The 19,774-nt window shown below is 40.4% G+C and overlaps 1 protein-coding gene across 2 annotated transcripts in view; it reads left to right on the top strand.

Annotated features, from left to right (window-relative positions):
- The window catches only part of LOC101855137 (sorting nexin-4), a 38,796-nt gene that overhangs the window by 10,201 nt on the left and 8,821 nt on the right, over positions 1-19,774 (top strand). For both annotated transcript variants that reach the window (XM_035972258.1, XM_013087712.2), the window contains exons 2-10: positions 8,556-8,662; positions 9,499-9,637; positions 11,858-11,935; positions 13,225-13,296; positions 14,053-14,100; positions 14,651-14,706; positions 15,042-15,114; positions 16,324-16,451; positions 17,711-17,800. In XM_035972258.1, coding sequence (XP_035828151.1) covers positions 8,556-8,662; positions 9,499-9,637; positions 11,858-11,935; positions 13,225-13,296; positions 14,053-14,100; positions 14,651-14,706; positions 15,042-15,114; positions 16,324-16,451; positions 17,711-17,800 — 791 coding nt within the window. The remainder of the gene's footprint in view (positions 1-8,555; positions 8,663-9,498; positions 9,638-11,857; positions 11,936-13,224; positions 13,297-14,052; positions 14,101-14,650; positions 14,707-15,041; positions 15,115-16,323; positions 16,452-17,710; positions 17,801-19,774) is intronic.

Genomic DNA, 19,774 nt, shown 5'->3' with positions numbered 1-19,774 from the left:
CGAAACGAAGTCTAAGTAGCTCAGGCTTGGCCAAACAAGGGTACGAGGCGGGTCTCGCGATCCGTGCGTGATTTGTAGAGCTAAAAAAAAATTCCAAAGTTGGTCACGCAGGGCTTGTGAGACCCGACGCGAGCGTCATGGCGGGGGTCACGCAACTGTTGTGTGACCCGTCTGAAGTGAGTTAATTAACAACTTTCTAGAGCCTGTTATGCCTGCGAGCGCATGGTCGCGCCCTGTTCCGTATGCGGTCGCGCTGACGGCATGCGGTCGCGCCAAGGGCAGAACATTAAAAGGATAAAATGCAAAATCTACGAATGACGTTTTGGAATGAGAGACGATATCACGGTATAGACCGGAAGTTGACACACTGAAGCGGCCCTGAACATGGATTGCCTGACCTATTTTGCGGACAGAGACGGCTGAGAAGCAAAATACGACAAGTGGTCGCGGGTTGGGCCGGCTACTTTAATTTTATAATAGACATGGGGCTAAACGTAGAACGATGCACCTGCCTGATGTGATTGGCTGCTTATTTTAGTAAGTTGATGTCATCACATCCTGGGATACCCAAAGACTATTTTAAGAAGATCGCGGAAGATGTAATACCAAAGATTCTCTACTATCTTTGGAGATACCACATTGAGAGACATGTTGGGTCAGAGGCTTGACCCATTATTTATCCATATTGATGTGTTTCGCTTGATAAAATTTCTCTCTTGCGGCTAACTGTAGCACGTCAGCCATGCTCTGGTGATTGAAGATCGCTTAGATCGTTGAAATGAAACTCAGAACTGTAGTAAAATAACTCTGATGCTAAAATTGAAAAGTGTAGCAATGCCAATCGCCCACTGTGCCTTGGGCTCGAAATCAGGCTCCGCGGAAGGGGTAATTTTTGGGCCGCTTGGGATCAGAGGTGACTCTCTTCTAAGGATAGTTACCGGAAAACTCGTAGATGAAAATAAATGAAACTTGGCAACCAATCAGAGGAAAGGTTAAACTAGCGACATGGGAGCGTACAATCCTGAACGATTTCTAGAACCGGAAAAATTGCCGTGTTTGTGCGATTTTCCGCTGTGGTTCGAAAACTAAGCGGAGCTGTGGATTGATCGCCGACCACACAGGCGCCCCACTTGTCTTCCTTATTGCTGTAAAATTTCAGATCTCTGCATGCAGTACATTTTACGTACTAGATCTACTCCAATTTAAAATTACCATTGATAAAACACTAGAGCTGGAAACTAGATCACGGATTCAAAACGTGACTTGCCGGCGTGCAAGAGATGCGTGAATGCTAGGCGGCATGTGATTGGCAACTAAATAGGTCACCGATGACTTCATTGCGGGTTTTCCCGATACTGCTTTACTGAGTTTTAGAAGGGGTGATCACGTCACAGTAAAAACGATGTCATGCAATTCAACAAATTTCACGCAAATATTAATCTTTAAGATCCAAAGTAATTTTACAGACATCGAAAAAGTGATAGCAGAACTAGATTCTGCACTGAAAACCACATGAAGATTCCAAGTCTCGTTCATATACTCCAATTCATTACTGACTTGAAAAGTTTTTCCTCAAAATACATCATGACATGTCCCACTTTTTGGTGAATATTAAAGTCCCCCAAAATTTTGCAAACCAAAATCCCAATAACTCTTTTATTTATTCAAGGGATTTTTAAAATTAAAAAACCACAGTTCTTAGAATTTAACTCAATTTTAATTTAAGCCTTTTTTAAAGCAATTTGGGTAAAAAATTTTATTTTTCATTGTCATTGTTAAAAAAACGGTAAACGCAAAAACAATAAAGCACGCGAAAAGTGCCGTTAAGACGCCCGTAGATTACCCCCCCCCCCCCCCCCCTGGGCCCGATAAACAGTGGCGCAGAAGAGATAAACAGCAGCATCATCGGAACACCGCATCATATCACTTTACCGGTACGTCTCTTGGAAAAGGCTTCTGGGCCGCAGCTATTCGGACTCGATTCCGAATTCAGACTCAAACTCAAATATGGGCATGCACAATCACTAGGTGTACCACATTTGAAGCAGACAAGGAATTCGACCATGACCATGTTGCTGTTGTTGTTTTCAAATCCCTTTAGCTGCGAGCATTTCGCTCTTAGCAGCGCAAAGCCTCCCTCAAGTAGCCACATGTCCTTGTCATCTGGTCAACGCCAGAGTAGAGCAGGCTTTGTAAGTCTGTAGGTGTGTGTAGGAGCCTGCTTCAAAGAACTGCCAGGTTTGGACAGTGAAGGAGAAGATGTTCAACGGTCTCCTCGTGGTAGTCACAGTGTCTGAATGGGGTTCCCACATGGGGTTAATTCTGTTTATGTGCTTGTTGGTGTGTAAGTGTCCTGTGCGCGCTCTGAAGATCAAAGTCTGATCAGCTCTACATAAAAGATTCGATGGGTCTTTGGGGTTGGGTTTGTCCATGTACCCGAAGAGAGATCTTCCTGTTTCTGCATTGGCCCATCTGTTAAGCCACTCGTCTCTGCTTTTGGCTTAGATGATCCCTCTGCAGGTCTGTAAAGAGGCGACTGTGTCTGTCTGGGGCAGGCTTGCTCCAGTCTTTGATAGCTGGTCTACAGTCTCATTCCCTGACTCCAGAATGGCCAGGCACCCACTGCAGTGTGACCCGGATGCCATAGGAAGAGCCCATCTGTTTTACAAGGCTGAGAATGTTCCCATCACCTCTGTAGTATTCTCCTTCCTCGATGGCTTGGAGTACTGACATTGAGTCAGAGAAGACAACACAATCTCCTGGTGTTACTGCGCCAGGGCTGCCTAAATCTACCGATTTTTCCGGTAGATACCGATATTGGGCTTGTTCTACCGACATACCGATAAGGTGTCAAAACTACCGGATTTGCGATGGGTGCCGAGAGAATAAAAAGAAAAAAAAAAATTCGGCAGTGCTTCCATTCTTCTTTGTTTTTACGGAAATCCGTACTTTCGGAAAGTTCCGTACTTGCCGCATCATCATATCACCTCCATGCGTTAAAAGAGAGAGAGAGAGAGAGATCAGCACTTGCTTCCGTAACTTGTCAGATATTTACTGCAACTCTCGGCAATAAGTTGTTTTAGAAACTGCCAGATTGTGCATTTCATACACTCGACCATTGTCTATCTGTGCTGTTCGGTCGGCAATAGTTTTTCATGTGCATATCGGCTGAAATCTGTCTACTCACGATAGATAATCTTCCTCCTTCTTTTCATTCATTCTTTCTTTCTGTCTATCTTCAGTTTTTTGCTGCGGCTGGAAAATCTGTGCATTTAATTCATTTATCCAGAAAACAGAATTGTGACTATAGAAGGAAAATTGGTATCGAAGCGAAGCGTTCTAAAATCTGTCTTGGTCTAGAGAATTGGTCAGTACCAAATAAGGATTCTACGCAGGGGGACTGCGGGAATTTATTACCCGGGAATCTTAAAAAAAAATCGCAAAATGCACTAAGTCCTCGAAATCAAATCTGAAAAGCCTTCTGAGTTCATATTTTATTGGTCGCGTTTGTGATATTACGTTCGGCTTTCCCCAGACGAGAGTACGTTTCGCGCGAGTGAGAGGCTTTGGCGGCAGGCGGAAGTGTAGGTGTAATACTGAGACTCCATTGGAAAAATCAAAATCTGCTTTCGCTTTCGCTACCGCTCAGAATTGTCCGATGATAGTTTGTTGACGTTAGATTTACAGTTAATAAAAATTTGTAACCTCCAATTTGTGTGTAAAAAACACAGTGTAGCCATAAACATTAAATCGATATTCTCACTGATGTTGCTATAATGACCCCTTCCCAAAAAAAGGGAGAAAAAGAAAGCACGGGTCCTCCAATTTCTAGATTGTCGGGCCCGTCATCGTGACCGGTCAATGAACCTGTGAGAGTTCGTGAGTACGGCATGAGCAAGGGAACATTCGGTGGTTGTTGGGAAAAGCCTAATCAAAGTTCATTCAAAGTAGGAGTGTTGCAGGGCGTCGGAATTGAGGGGAAGTGTTTGATGCGATAAAGTCTACGGCAGCAGGAAAAGGCCGCGGTGCTAGAAACTGATGCTAAAATAAAAACGATACATAGAAGAAGTGGTTTTGACATTCGACAATCGAGTGTGTAAATGAGGGAACATTAGAGCACAAGCTTGATGATTGTATCTTCAAGGTTGGTGTTCCCGGATCTGTCGGATTTGTCAGTGGTGACAAATTGAATAGTGGCAATAAGGAAATGCCATTTTCAACCCTCAGAAAGCTCTATGTTGGATGCCTATGCATCATGATGGCTTGTTGCTGATTAAATACTGTCAAACCTGCCCTGACGGCCACCTCTATAAGAGGGCCACCTGTATAAACGGCCACTTTCCATTGCCCCCCCTTGCGTTTTTTCTATATAATTTAACTGTGTAAAACGGGCACCTGTCCAACGCGGTCGCGGCCACCTTATTTTAACACACAACCCCTATCACACTAAGCAATAACACCTGTCTTAGACGGCCACCTTAGTGACTCCATTCCGTTTTGTCATAAATTGTGCATTGTCCCCTGGCGTTGTGGGCGAGCCGTCATAATCCAATCACCTGTCGTTGTTGTTAGGTAGTCCCTCCAACCGATCATGTTGCGTAGGCCCCTCCCACTGTTGACCAATAGGTACCAATTCTCAGCTGCTGGTGAGGTAAGCGTGTGATCCCTCATAAACCATAAGCCCTGCCCAGAACTCACAAATCGTAAGTGAGATGAGTGGTCACTGTTTACCCAGTCTGTAACAAAGTAACAAAGGACGTCAACATGAACTTGTGACAGAAGCGCCGCTCTTTCTCCGAGTGGTGGCGACCCATATGTTTGTTTTAACATGGCACTCCATCTGATACATTTCGTTTTATTGTCACCCTTGCGCAAAATGAGCAACAAAATACAAATTACAAACAAAATGCAAACCAATTACAACAACAACAACAACAACAAAAACAACAATGCTGCTACTTTCGATTGGGACCTCAGATGGGAATGGTTTGTTTTCTTCATCTTGATCAGTCCTGCCTAAGACGGCCACCTGTCTTATACGGCCACTTTTCTCCTTGACAATGGGTGGCCGTCTTACACAGGTTTGACTGTACTGGTACTGTGATTTAGCAGTTTGAAAAAAATCAATACTTAGTCCATGATGCAGTGGTTCACTGATTGCCACGTTTTCAGCCTCACTACATCCCACACTCTCACAGTCCTTCCAGCTCCGGCTCTATCGGTACACACTCTCTTTTATTTTCACTTTTTGCTCTGGCGTGAGCCTAACTATAAAGCTTTTATAAATGAGTTTTGTTTTGCATGCTTTTTAAAATCCGTGATTGCTGAAACCAAACATGGTTTTGGCAGTTGATGTTCTTCTTGCCTGTCCTCAGGCCCAGATCAGGATTCATTTTGTATTTTTAGGGTAAAACTAGTTAAAATTAATTGTGTGTCATACCTAAGTCACGAAGGACTTATCTGTGTCCTATGCTAGTGTCGGGAAAATTATGTTTTAATTTAGTTTCTATTGGTATGGGCTAGGGGTTTTGAAGTCAGTTTGGCAATCACCCTGCACTCAATAACAGATTCAATACTGAATGATAGGTGCCTTGAACGATAGTCCATAAAATGATTTTAAAAAACCAAAAAACAACCTCGCCCCATTTCATACACACTGTTCATCGTAACTTGTGCACACCCATACACCCCCTTCCTTCCCCACGCACATATGGGCATATACGAGAGCATGGCAACATGCACACACACACACACACACACACACACACACACACACACACACACACACACACACACACACACACACACACACACACATGTGCATGCACAAACAAGTTTTCAAAATATAATTAGCCAATATCACGGAAAGCAAGCGCGTTCGATGGGGCAACAATCATCTTTTTTTCTTTCTTTGTCTTTGTACTACCTGATTTTGGGCCAATCTACATGAAAATGACCCTGAATCTACCTGAAATGGGAATTTTGAGGTAGGCAGCCCTGCTGCGCCTTAAAAAAAGTCTTGGGTGATCTGCTCCAGGGTCTTTACTATGGCAACTCTCTCTGCGTCATAGTTGGAGCTGTATGTTCCACTTTGGCCAAATAGTTGGGTCTGCTTCTTCTCTCCAAGGTTGTTTTGATATTTGATGATGGGTCCGTATCCAGCATTCTGTATAGCGTCTTTTGCTGACCCATCTGTGTATGTATGAATTGGAGTTTCAGCATACAAGTCTACTGTCTCCAGGGCACTAGTTCTGAGGATTTCTTCTGGTGTGGTCTTGTCTCAAGAAGGGTCTAGAAGTCTCGTCCTTATTGTGATTGCTAGTGCCTGCCAATAAGGAGGTTCGCTGCTGATGTAACATCAGATGTTGGTGATTGGTTCTCTGTTCTCGGGTTATTCAAACTCTTCAAGTAGTTTTGTTGCTTCTTGCTTGAAGGAGGTCTTCTGGATGCGTGTTCTTGGTTCCCACTCATCTGTCATTTTTCTGTTTTGTTCGTGTCTTTTAGTAGCACAAATCTTTTGTAGGTTTCCAGAATACCACTCTTCTGAGGTCCAGTGGTTCTATGTTGGTGTGGATTTCGGAGGCGCTTGTAGGCGTGGTCTTCATCGCATCAGAAACAAATCTGAGTGCTTGGTTCTGTACTCTGTCAAGCTGTGCCAAAGAGCTTTGGTTGGCTATGGATTGTAGTGGTAGCAAGTAGTCAATCACAGATCTGACATCCTATACAAAATTGTTGGAGGGTTGCTTTGTCAGCTCCCCAGTTGAGTGATGAAAGGTGTTTCAGAAGGTTTAGTCTGGAGGTGGATTTCTTGGTCAGCTCGCCTAAGTGCTCTTTGAGAGACAGCTTTCGGTCCAGTTGTACACAAGATACTTGGAATAGTCCTCATGTTTGATGTTGGTTCCATTGATCTTCAGGTTTACCTGACCTGCTGTAACCTTGTTTTTGAGGTTGAAGAGTCCAAAAACAGTCCTGTCTGTGTTGATCTCCATCTTCCATAGCTGGCAGTAGGACGAGGTAGTAGTCAGGTCTGTGTTGATGGCTTTGTTCAGTGTTCTCATATCACTTCCTTTGCTCTAGATGAGCAAGTCATCAGCGTAGAGTTCTTTCTGGCAGGAGATGACATCTGGCAAGTCGTTCATGAACAACAACAGGAAGAGGGTACAGCTGTGGGAGGCCTTCCTCGAGTGTCCTCTGTGAAGAAATCTTGCTGTCACATGATGTCTGGATAGTTCTGCTAGACAGAAAGTTTTTGATCCAGCTGTACATCCTTCCTGCTTTCCCAAGCTTTTGCATTTTGTAGAACAGTCCCCAGACATGCCACTCATCCCGATTTCATCGGGATCGGGATATCCCGATTTTTTTCCCCAAATCTCAAACATTCCGTTTCGATCGCCAGTATCCTGATTTTTTTGTCGTTGCATCTGTTGCGTCCGATTCTTAGAAAAAAAAGTATAAAAAGTTCTGCAATCTCTTTTGCTTGGAAGCACCAATTAGACTTTTTATCGGCAGGAACTTGGAACGCAATTTTCTAAAGCATCTATACCGAATCTAGTAGTTGACTCACGCACGTTATTTCAACTAAAATCGGCGTAGTATCGATTTTCAATTCCCACTTGAATACGCTCAAGATCTACGTTCGCTTTTATTTTTGGTATATGACAATACATATCAGAGTGACTTACAGCTTCACAGTAATGCATTAAATAGATGCACCCCAGGTCTAAAACTGAACAAGGAAAAATAATTCTGTCCAGAGCCTGAAAAAATCATGGATGGAATCAGTTAAAGTGCTCACTATGGTTCACTGTCTCATGTTCATATCCTATGCTTGAAATTGAAGAATTTCCTTTCCAGGAGTCAGAAATTATAATACAGTCGAACCTGTGTAAGACGAAATCGCAAGGAAGCCAGGAAAAAAAGAAATTCCGTCTTAGACGTTTTTTAAATAAGGGAACTAAAAAGCTTTATTTTGTTATTAGCTGATTAATGCCTGACCTTAACGTAGGGCTACATTGCTTTGCCCACCCTAACTAAGTCTCATCGTAATCTCAAGGATCTCAAAACTTACAAAGCCACAAAAGTCACTGTTTACAACTGTTATTTTGTATTTGGGATTTATTTGCAGTCTTCTGTGGGTTGTATTAGGCTGTTGGTAGGTTACAGGCATGATCTATTCTCAGTATATTTCAAAATCGTGTTCTAAAAGATTATGTCACATCTTGGTTTTTTGTTGTTGTTGTTAGCACAGGGCCTACTCGTTGAAAAGCATTCAAAATATATAAGATGCACAGCAAATATGGGAACATTGTACTTTCAACATCTATTTTTTTTTGGGGGGGGGTAGGGGGTGATGTCATAAAATACTGAACTGCATGCCGTGATCTCAAGTTTAGTATTAGATTCACCTTAAATTTAATCCAAATTCTGATCCTCAGAATTTTATTCTTACTTAGAGGCTTGAAGACACCCAAATTCCTTTTTCTCCCACGACTGCCATCTCACAAAAAAATTCTATGTAAGATGTCTTAAGATCAATATTTTGCTTTGTTTTTCAGACTCATCTATTACAATGGATGGAGATAACAGTGACCGAACCAGAGAAGAAGACCATTGCATCTATGAAGATGCAAGACACGTTTGTTGTATACCTGATAGAAACAAGGTAACATTAAATTAGCCATTTCATTGTTCAAAAAAGTGCATTGTTCCATTGCAGATAGTATTGATATTTTGCAGTCTCATTTTGATAATGGGTACTATACTCTGCCAGTGTTTAGTATGTCTACATCTGCAACTGATTCTGATTTAGAGGCTTTGGGCCATGATTTTTTTTTCCTATGGTCAACTTAGGACTGCTTCATTTCCGAAAAATTTCCAGAAATGGTGAAAATATGGAATGTTACAGACTTTGTGCACTTTCCGAGGAAACTATTTGTAGCTCTCTTTTTGTGTGCGATATGGTCATTTCTTTTTCATAACAATTTGTGAGGCAGCGTGGTGAAATCTGGCTCTCGTCAAAATAATGAAATTGAAGAAACTGGCATTTTCAGGCCAGTTTGGCTATTTTTATCAAATTTTTTTTTAGCCAAACATCTTTATGTTCATTGAAGAACACATTTCTTTATGGATTTTACATAAATTTTTTTTGTTAAAGGCACAAAAAATGTGAGTTTTCAGTTACCAGGGGCTCTCTCAAGCATTGGAAATAACCGAACTTTGGCGGCCATTTTCTCGCTAATTGAACCTCTGAAACAAGGCGATCTGCTCCTCCTTCTAATGCGGATATCTTAACTTCTATTCAAGATGAATGGGTATTTTTCTCATTGAAGGCAAGACAAATGAACAAGCTTCAAGATGATACGAATAACTTGACATGCTCCGAAACTGACGAGGGCCTGATTCCACAGCGTTGTGACACATTTGATGTTAAGGGGATGGAAGTTTTATTGGCGACTGGGTTTGTCTCGGTTTAAGAAAAAATAATAATTGTCTTCTCAGGGTGACTGACGAGAATATGCAGGGATATGGCGAGGGTGCCACCTCCGTTTGGCGTCGCTATAGCGAGTTTGAATTGCTGCGTAATTACCTTGATGTGACCTTCCCAGCTGTGATTGTACCACCACTGCCTGAGAAAAAGGTTTGTTTTTATTTTTAGTCTAGTCTTCGATGTTGGTGACTTGTGGGTCAGGTCAAATGAGGTCTGTTTAGAAATGTTGATCTGCCCCTTCACTTTTTTTGCGATGATGTCTACGCATTATCCAACCCACTTAAAATTTTACGTTTTTTCTTGTCACTCATCCAACTTATTGGCTTTTTTAGACCAAATGCTACTTCATAGCTGCCCACTGTCCCGGGCCATCCATATTTTGTACGGATTTTCTTGAAAAATCGTTGTTGTCCCGGAAATACGGATTTTTACCGACGGTCCCGGAAAATAAAAACTTGGCAAGCATACTTCTAAAACAGAAAAATTAGCCTTCTGTTGTTCGGGAAAATGACGAAAATTCGGGAGATTCCCAAAAAATTCCGGAGAGTTGGCAGGTATGCAGTTTCGACAAAGTCAGCTGATACGCATGCGCGGCGCTCGGCTTCTTCATTCGTTTGAAAAGATGGCGTCAAAACGTTCGGTGAAGAGTTCTAAGTCCGACTCTAGACCAAGTAAAGCAAAGAAACCGAAAAGGCAGCAAGTTTTTCTTGACAAATACAAGGTGTCCCTGATAATTAGTCAATGTCCCTGATTTTGAGCAAGGCTGACCCTGATAGCCACAGAGAGGGGTGGGCAGCTATGCTACTTATTGGAAATGTGCTCTGCCATATGGGTAATTCATTTTTGGCCATGATCAAGTGTTTTTTTTAGGGATCTAGATCTATATATAAAAAACAAATTGTCTCTATTTTCAAATCTAAATTCCCCCAAACTGTCCAAATCTGAAGAAGGTAGAATAGTCTCAGAGTCTAGTGGGTATACAGAAGAGGTTGCTTGTTGTGTGGATTCAGTCCCAATATTTCAACTTTTCTTTTTAAGGCATTTCTGTAAGTATCGCGATAGGACTATGCATTAGTTCATTGATACGCAGTGTGACTTATGGATTAAAAAGATTGCTGTTTTAGTCTTGTATGTTGTGTAACCCCTGATGTTTCAGATGATTTTTTATAAGGTCTTGCTACCTCCTCCTGTCCTCTCCCATCCTTCCAGAGGGGCTGAATGACTCCCTCTAGACCTTTCTGGAATATTTCGTCTTAGTTCAGAGCCCTTTCGAGAGACAAAGCAGATTGATTTTGGCAAAAGAGACTGCTTTTCTTTTTCTTCTTTTCATTTTCCTGTTAGAGGTCAGGGAGTAAATGGCTGTAAGATGATCATCTTTAACAGTGCATTTGATTTTTCCAACATGCTTTATGTTTTATCTATAGAAACTGCCTTTTGAAATGATTTATTTTTATGTATTGTAATATAAGGGATGTCCAGAAAGTAAGTACCGTTATAAAATAATTATAAAACAAATAATTTTCTCAATCAAAACGATTTATTTTTGAATATCTCATATATAGGACTACTTCTCCACGTTGTCACCAGAACTGTTAAGGCATTTGTCGTATCGTGGGACAAGCTTCTGAATGTCCACATCGTAGAAAGCTGCTGCCTGCGATGTCAGCCAAAGTCCAGTCTCTCCTGTGAGATCACCGTCTGAGTCGAAGTTTTGCCCGGCCAAAAACTTTTTCGAATGCAGGAACACATGATAGTCACTCCGAGCCAGGTGTGGGCTGTACGATGGGTGCTTCAAGGAGGCGATATTGTTTTGGGTCTGTGCAAACTTGTGAGGAGTTGCGTTGTCGTGAAGCAGAACTACGCTGTCGCTAAGCATTCCGCGTCATTTGTTTTGAATTGCTCTACGCTGTTTTTTAAGTGTGTTGCAGTACACATCAGAGTTAATTGTCATCCCATTTCCCCAAAATTCTACTAAAAGAACTCCTTGCCCGTCCCGAAACACTGTACACATGACTTCGACTCAGACGCTGATCTCACAGGAGAGACTGGACATTGGCTGACATCGCAGGCGGCAGCTTTCTACGATGAGGGCATTCAGGAGCTTGTCCCACGCTATGACAAATGCCTGAACAGTTCTGGTGACTACGTGGAGAAGTAGTCATATATATATATGAGGTATTCAAAAAGAAATCCTTTTGATTAGGAAAATTATTTCTTTTATGATTATTTTATAACGGTACTTACTTTCTGAACGTCCCTCGTAGTTTTAGTTACATTTCCATAATAACAAGATGAAGGAGTAATACCAGGTGAAAGTATATTTAGAGCATGTCTGGACCTGATTCTCTTCAACTATTCCCTCCTGGCCAGGCTACCTATGCATGGCAGAATGTATCCATGGACCGTTTTGACCCAGACTTTATTGAGAGGAGGCGAGCAGGGTTAGAGGTAAGTTTGACATTTTGTGGTAAGAATTAATGAATCGGAAAGTTTTAAAATGTATGAGTATTAATGGGTTCAGTGTCTGATGTTGGAAGTGTGTTTTATGCCCCCATTGACTCAATTGAAAAGGGGGTTGGGTGGGGGGGGGGGGGGGGGGAGGGGGCTACTTCAACCTATCAAGGCCAATCTGGACTGAATGGGATACAGCATCCCAGCAAATTGATTCTCCATAAAACACTTCACCACAAGAATATCAAATCACTCCTACTGCGATGTGTGCAACGGCAAGAAGTTTATCCATTACAACACCACAGACAGTGGTATTTAGAGTTTGCAGGTGGTGAAATATAAAAGTGTTAATCAATAATAGTTGAATGTCTGAAAGTTATGAAATGTAAGAGAAGAAACAGTTTCATGGAAGGTAATGAAGCACAGGAATAGTTATAGTTTAACTTTTGAATGTTTTGAAATGAAGAGTAGTTCTCGTTTCAGGAGGAGATATATATATATATTATTATAAAAAGTAATAATAAGCAAGATTTCTTTGGGGAACAGATTTACAATGCTCATGGTTGGTGGAGTTATTGAATGGATATAAATGAACAACAAGAAGGAGACTTAGACTTGTGGATCCTATTTAGAAGGATAGTGAATTGAGTTTTATTTCAGTTTCATGGCCTTTTATTTTTGTGTTGCAGGCTGAGAGAAGATAAAATTCCTCTAGCAATAGACTTGAACTTGTTCTAACAGATACCTTTCCAAGACAATTGTGTGTACAAATGACTTCGTTCAGACTTCACCTGTTGCAATTTGTTTGATATTACAATGACAATGTCCAAGACATCCACCTTTCTAAGACAATTGCTGTTCTACTCCACAATGAATGGATGATCATCAAGAACAATTTCGACTGTACCTCTATGACCTAGCACTGCAACCTTAGAGATAATAAGTAATAGAAGCAGTTCAGATTTCCTTTCTACTGGGAAGTCTTTAAGAAAAAATCTTTCTGTTTGTTGCATGTATCTTTTAACATTGCTTTTTCATTGGCAGATAAAGTGGTCCTGGTATGTTCAGATTTTGTGGTGCTTGTGTTAACGCAGTAAAAGTTGGGAGACGATTAGGTATTTGCTGTCGTCAGTCACGCATGGAGAACAAAATTAATAATTTGATGTGGGTTATTGTTAATGGGTAATTTTCACTTTTATTTTCAGTAATAAAGACATCTATAATTTGCAGTTTTAAAGCCACTCCTGTTTAATGGTTCATGTTCTTTTTTTTTTTCTTCTTCTCAGATTTTTCTCCTGCGATGTGCAGCACATCCTAGACTTTGCCAAGACAAAATTTTCATGGGTTTCCTTCAGCAGGTAGAGCAAAGACTCTCACAACTCCAAACATGACTCGTTCAGAGTTTAAGACGCTTTTTATCTGTACTTTTCTCTGCCCTCTCTGCATACTGCTTCTTTTCTTCTTCCTTTTGCCTGTCTTTTGCCTTCTCCTCCTCCTCATTATCATCATCATCTTCCTCCTCCTCCTCCTCCTCCTCCTCCTCCTCCTTCTTTACTACCATCTCTTCCTCCACCTCATTCTTATCTTTGTCTGCATTTTCCTTCTTTTCATCATCCTCGTTCTTGTTTGCCTCCTCCACTTCCATCTCCATCTTATCATTCTCCTCCTTCTTTTTTTCCTCCACAGCATTCATCTGCTGGGTTTCAGGGGTTTACCACTCACAGTTAGTTTTTCAGATGTGTTACAAGAGTCTGTATTTATTCTACCACAAACAAGATAAAACATAAGTTTAACTTTTGACTCAAATTGTCATCTTTACTGTACCATATGGAAGACTTGGACAACGACAGTTATCTTTTTACCCATTTCATCAGCATCATTCCACACTAGCTGAAGTTAATTTCTGGAAGGTTCCAGATAAAGCCATTATTCCAACAAAGACGTCTAGGGGCATCTTACAATATAGTTTCGATATTCCCTTCTTATTTCTTAAAATGGAAAACACAAGTCAGTGATCTGATGTAGGTGATTTGCTATTCTTTAATTTTCTCAAAACCTTAAAAAATGGCGTTGCTCTTGTTGAATGACTTTGACGATTTTCTTATTTGAAACAGGAGCAGGGATGGAGAGACACAGTCAACGCGACTGATTTCTACAGTAAGGTAGGAACACTTGAATATTTGTTAACTCGTTCCACGTATGCCCATATTGAATTCAACAAAAAAGGTATTTTTTAAATGTAAACCCCATAAAATACTTCTAGAGAGAGTCAATCCTTTGTGACCCATTTATTTTTTGAGTTATGATCTCAGTACGTCTAATTTCTGAGTAACACAGTGACTGGAAGTTCTAGTAGTCTTATGAGATCCAGATGTATTGCGTGTTATTGGAGTCTTCAATGTAGTTCTTGTTTGTCGAAGAACTACATCCACTACTTAACTTTTCTGTGTGCTAGTCTGATGAGATGCCCGTGGGTTTAGCAAATTCTCGTTGATAAGGCGTTACTGACTGTTTTGTGCACCTGTGCAAGATAGCAATACAGCAATACCCCTGTTTTATTACAACAGAGGAATGCAATAAAGGACAAAAGTAAGGTTGTTACATTAGCATTGTGATGTATGTTTCCTGGGACACTTGATATTTGTTTCTTGCAGATTTACGTAATTTGAAGTTGTTTTTTAAAACTGATTTTTTCTTCTTCTTTTTTTGCAGGCAGAGTCTCGATTAAAGGCCCTAAATGCTCAGTTCAGATTGAAGAAGTCGGACAGGTATGTCTTCTTGCCTTGATCACTGTTTTCTCTTCTTTTTTTTTTTGTTTAAGGGATGTTGGAACATCTTTCAGATGTGAGGGAGAATTTTTCCCATCATGTTCAGTCCTGCTAATAGGGGCTCTTCTTTTTCTTCTTAATTTGCTAGTTATATCAGTCATCCTTGCGGGTGGTTAGAGTTTACCTGTTGGTAGGTCAAATTTCTTAATTTCCCCTCTTTTATTTCTGTATGTCTTTCTTGCTTTTTTCCCGGCACTGAATGACATTTATTGTGTTGATGTGCTTGGCTGTAGTCAATCTCAGACTCTCATCCTTCTTTCTTTGTATTTTACCAGGAGGTTTGAGGAGCTGAAGAACTACTGTACTGAGCTGCAGAGCAACATTGGGAACATTTTGAAGATCAGAGCTGTGAGTAGAGTCTAGATTGGTGTTGCTTTTTGTCTCCAATTGTCACAATATGTGTTTTTTTTCCTCTTCAAATGTGTCACGACGCAGTGGAATCTGGCGCTCGTCAATTTCTTGGGCATGTGGAGTTAATGGTATCATCTAAAAGCTTATTCATTTGCCTTGCTTTCAAGGGAAAAAAAATACCTATCTATCTTGAATAGAAGTCAAGATATTTGCAATTGAAGAAGGTGGGGTCACCGAAATTCACTGATATAAGTCGCGAGAAAATGGCTGGCAAAGTTTGGTTACTTCAATTGCTTGAGAGTTCTTTAAAACTGAAAAATTGCATATTTTGTGCCTTAAATCAACTTTTTTTCTGTCAAATTTACATAGAAATGTATTTTTATATAAATATAAAGGTGTTGAGCCAAAAAACAAACATTAGAAAAAAAATGTCAAACTGGACGAAAAATACACATATTTTCGATTTAATTATTTTGACGAGCACCTGATTTCACCTAAAATTAGCGAGAAAATAGCCGCCAAAGTTTGCCAACTTCCATAGCTTGAGAGGCCTTCGAAACTAAAAATTTACATTTTTTGTGCATTTAATTATTGTATTTCAGTAAAATCCACTCAGAAACATGTTTTTAAATGAACGTATAAGGTGTTGAGTCAATAAAGGAAAATAAGAACAAAACTGCCAGATGGCCAGAAAAATGCCAGTTTCTTTGATTTCAATGTTTTGACGAGCGCCTGAATTCACGACACTGCCTCACATATTATCATGGTCTTTTCTCATCATCCGTCTGTCCAAGTACTATAAGTCAATTATTCTGGAAGTATGTGATAGATTTTATCATCCACTTTCAGACCCTATAATTTTCGTAATCTTTTTGCTCTTGCCGGAAGATGCTTTGACCAAGCCCATATTTTTGTCACTGGATAACGCATAGCTTAAACATGGGGAAAAGAAATGTTTACATGAATGAAGCACAAATTGATTTAAATCTCAAGGGGGCTTCATGACAGTAAACTTTATACTCTTCAATGCTGCACACAGACAACATGAGTCCTGTGTGGTGTTTGGGGGGGGGGGGGGGGGTGTTCTGGCTGTAAGGAGGTGATGTCCCTCTCAGCTATAGTCAAAACAGCCCTCCTCCTAAATGATCTAAATTCTATGGATGGGGACGTAAGACATTAACAGTCGCTGTTTTCATTACCGCACAGCGCCTGTGTGACAAGTTGTACGGCATCCACAAAGTACACAGCAACTACGCACGTGTCTTCAATGAGTGGAGCGCGCTGGACAAGGATATAGCGGAGCACCTGCAGAGTGCCAGTCACTACATGGATGTGTAAGATCTGGTCACTGTTGTGTGAGACTGTGCTTCTTTTTACCACGACTGCCCATTGTTACGAATGGGGGAATATTTACCATTTTTACTCAGTTTTATGAAAATACCATAGTAATACCCTTGATTCCGGGTTTTTTCAAACTTGTGGCTACCCCAACCCACTGCCAACCTTCCCAGTGTAAAAGTGAAGAAAAACTACCAAACCTAGATGGTCTGACGTCTCTTGCAGATCTAACTTAAAAACACCATCTCTGCTTTGAGTCCTTGTAGTCGCCCAGGGCCGCTTTGATCTCAGAAATGAGACTTCAGAAGTGCTAAAGCCATTTTACGAATTCTGAAGCCTGATTACTAAATTTGTATTTATTGATTACTAAAACATATACCGGTGGGTGAGCAGCCTTGCTTTACTGGTACAAACTGTGTAATTTTTCGTTGTAGTTTGTTAGTAAGTGCTGATATGTTTTGTTTTTACTGCTGTCCTTGCACGTATATGATTAATGTGTGGTTGTGAAAGTTCCTCTTTATGGGGTTGAACTAGTTTTCTTGTTTAGATGTGAAATACTTTATCTTGTGTGAATGAAGTGTTATGTTCAGTGATCATGTGAATGATGTAAAGCGCTCAGAGCTTATTCTCGTATTGGATAGAGCGCTATATGAATGCAATTATTATTATCATTAAAAATCTGTATAAATAGAAAGTTCCAACAATCTTGCTCTGGCAAGGGTTTAGGAAACATTCAGATACAGTGCAAACTGAGTGCTGGTGTCTATGGTGTAGTGGTTATACTCTTAACCTATGCATGCAAACTTCTTGAGTTGGATTCCCATGTGGGGAGCTCCGTTAATCAAATATACGTGTTTGCTTGTCTGTTGGGATGTTGTACCCCTCTCAGCCCACGAGTTGGTCCTAACAGGTAGGGTGGAAGCAGTCCACCTCCTAATTGATCTAAAATTGTTTTAATGGGGCTGGGGTGCTTAATACATGAATGCATTTACGAGTCTGCACAATTGGAGTTTTAGAAAGATTTGGGCACAGTGCGAAGTGAATTATTTTCAGCTGGTTGCTGTTTTGTCTATTGATGCTCAGCTTGTTTTGTTTTGTCTATTGATGCCCAGCTTGTTTTGTTTTGTCTATTGATGCTCAGCTTGTTTTGTTTTGTTTATTGATGCTCAGCTTGTTTTGTTTTGTCTATTGATGCACAGCTTGTTTTGTTTTGTTTATTGATGCCCAGCTTGCTGTTTTGTTTTGTTTTGTTCAGGTTTGCTACATCCATTGATGCTCAGCTGGAGGAGGAGGAGCAGTACGCAGACCAGCTGAAGGAATATTACGCTTTTGGAGACTCTGTCAGGTGAGTTTGTGTGTGTGTCTGTCTGTCTGTCTGTCTGTCTGTCTGTCTGTCTGTCTGTCTGTCTGTCTGTCTGCTTGTGTGAGAAAGAGGGAGAAGGAGATGTGTATGTGTAGGGAGAGGGGAGAGTGGTATGCAGACCAGCTCAAGGAATATATGCTATTGGAGACAGCTGATAATAATCTGGATGACGATGACATTAAGGGTGGTGAATGTGATGATAGCGAAAAGGCAGCTATGGAGGGGGGAGGATTTGAGAATGTTGATGTCGAAGACGCAGTGGTTTTGTTTGCATGTTTGTGATTTTTGTTTCTTGGTCCTGCTTCATTTGGTGATTTGCAGTAAGAATAAAATAGAAGAAACAGAAATGTGGTTTCTTAGGAGATTGTTGAGAATTTCATGGAAGGAAGAGAACTCCAACGAGGAAGTACTGGAACCGTAAATGACAAAAAAACGGCAGGGTGGACCCAGAACAGAAGGGGATGTAGAGAAAAGATGAATGTAAGTTTTGAACTCCCTTTCTTAACGGGGCTCGCGGCTCGATTTCAGCCCGTTTTATGTTGTTTTTCTTGTAAAATATCGAAATTGAGGTTTTGGCATATTCTGAAAGTTGAATCATTCTACTTTACAGCGGTATTGGTCGTAATGCTGAAAAATGCCATAAAGGTGTCTTTTATTAGTATTTTAGGAGACACCCTATCCCAAAAATTTTGTCTGTAAGGCGAAATGTTGAAAAGAACTCACAAAAGAGCAACGTTTGAACCATAGCAACGAGCTTACCATCAAAGCCAAACATGGTCGTGTTGTATACCACTGGAAAGATTACAATTTCATTTTTTCAACAGTATTCGAATCAGTCACCTGAGTCGATTACAGTGTTGACCAGAAGCATTCAGATAGGAACACGAGTGCAAAAAAATATTTGATGTGGTTGGTCGATATCGACTGCTGCATGAATTGCCACAGTGTAGGTCTTTTCCGGAAAATGGAAACACATTTCGGAAATAACTAAAAACTATGTTTTTGGGTTTCTTTAGGGGTATTTTCATTTAAAAAATATTAGTTCAATGATAAATATAGATAGAAAGTACATTTGGTTGAAATATCGATTGTTTTATGGAAAACAGTAAACTGCTATGAAAAAGATAAAAAAGAGGAACAGGAGGGTGTTATCTACTCCTTTTTAATTGTTAAGGTAGGTTCAGAACATTCATTGGTATGAATTATTTGGCTACCAACCACTTTACATAGCATGTGGCATATCAGCTAACAAGTGTAAATTTTAACGTCATTTTTCTCAAAACTTCATTTTTCAGGTCTTTTTCAAGAGTTGGGCTAGCTGATCCATTTCTACAAATAAGGAGGGATTAACAGTTTTTGTATATGTCTTACTTTTTTTTTTTAACATCTTGATATTTAGAAGTGGGTGGGTGTATTTTCTTATAAAAATATATGGTTCATTTTGATGGCTTTACCAAAAAAGGATAAATTAGACAATCAAAGGTTCTATCTATGTACAACTATGTCTCTAGAAGACATTTCAAGCGGAAAAATGACCAAAGAGTGAAAATTATAGGAATGGTGATGTACCAAAAAATGTTTGTATTTTTTTTTTCAAGATGGCTGTCGTCTCCATGGTAACAAATAGGTCTGGCAAAACAATGCATGGTTGAATCGGAATATTTTCACCCAATGTTACTACGGTTGATAATAGTATTTTTAAAAAAAGGATGGATTAAAAAACATGTCGAAAAAATGTCGAGCCCCCTTAAAACAAGTTAAAAATGTGTTTCACACATGATGTCATGGTGACCCGAAGGGGCCTCATGGAGAGTGAAGGTAGTGCAAACTGGGTCAAACAAGGTCAAATAAGTTTCAAATGAGTGTCTGTAGGGGGACACCCGTGTGGTTCCCGGGGCCCTGGCGAAGAGACTGGGGAGCAAAGAATAGGATCACTGTATCCGTACCGCGCATGTT

Source organism: Aplysia californica, unplaced genomic scaffold (assembly GCF_000002075.1).
Source record: "Aplysia californica isolate F4 #8 unplaced genomic scaffold, AplCal3.0 scaffold00628, whole genome shotgun sequence".
Lineage (NCBI taxonomy): Eukaryota > Metazoa > Mollusca > Gastropoda > Aplysiida > Aplysiidae > Aplysia > Aplysia californica.
Note: the sequence above shows the minus strand (reverse complement) of the source record. Positions and strands in the feature narration are given on the sequence as shown.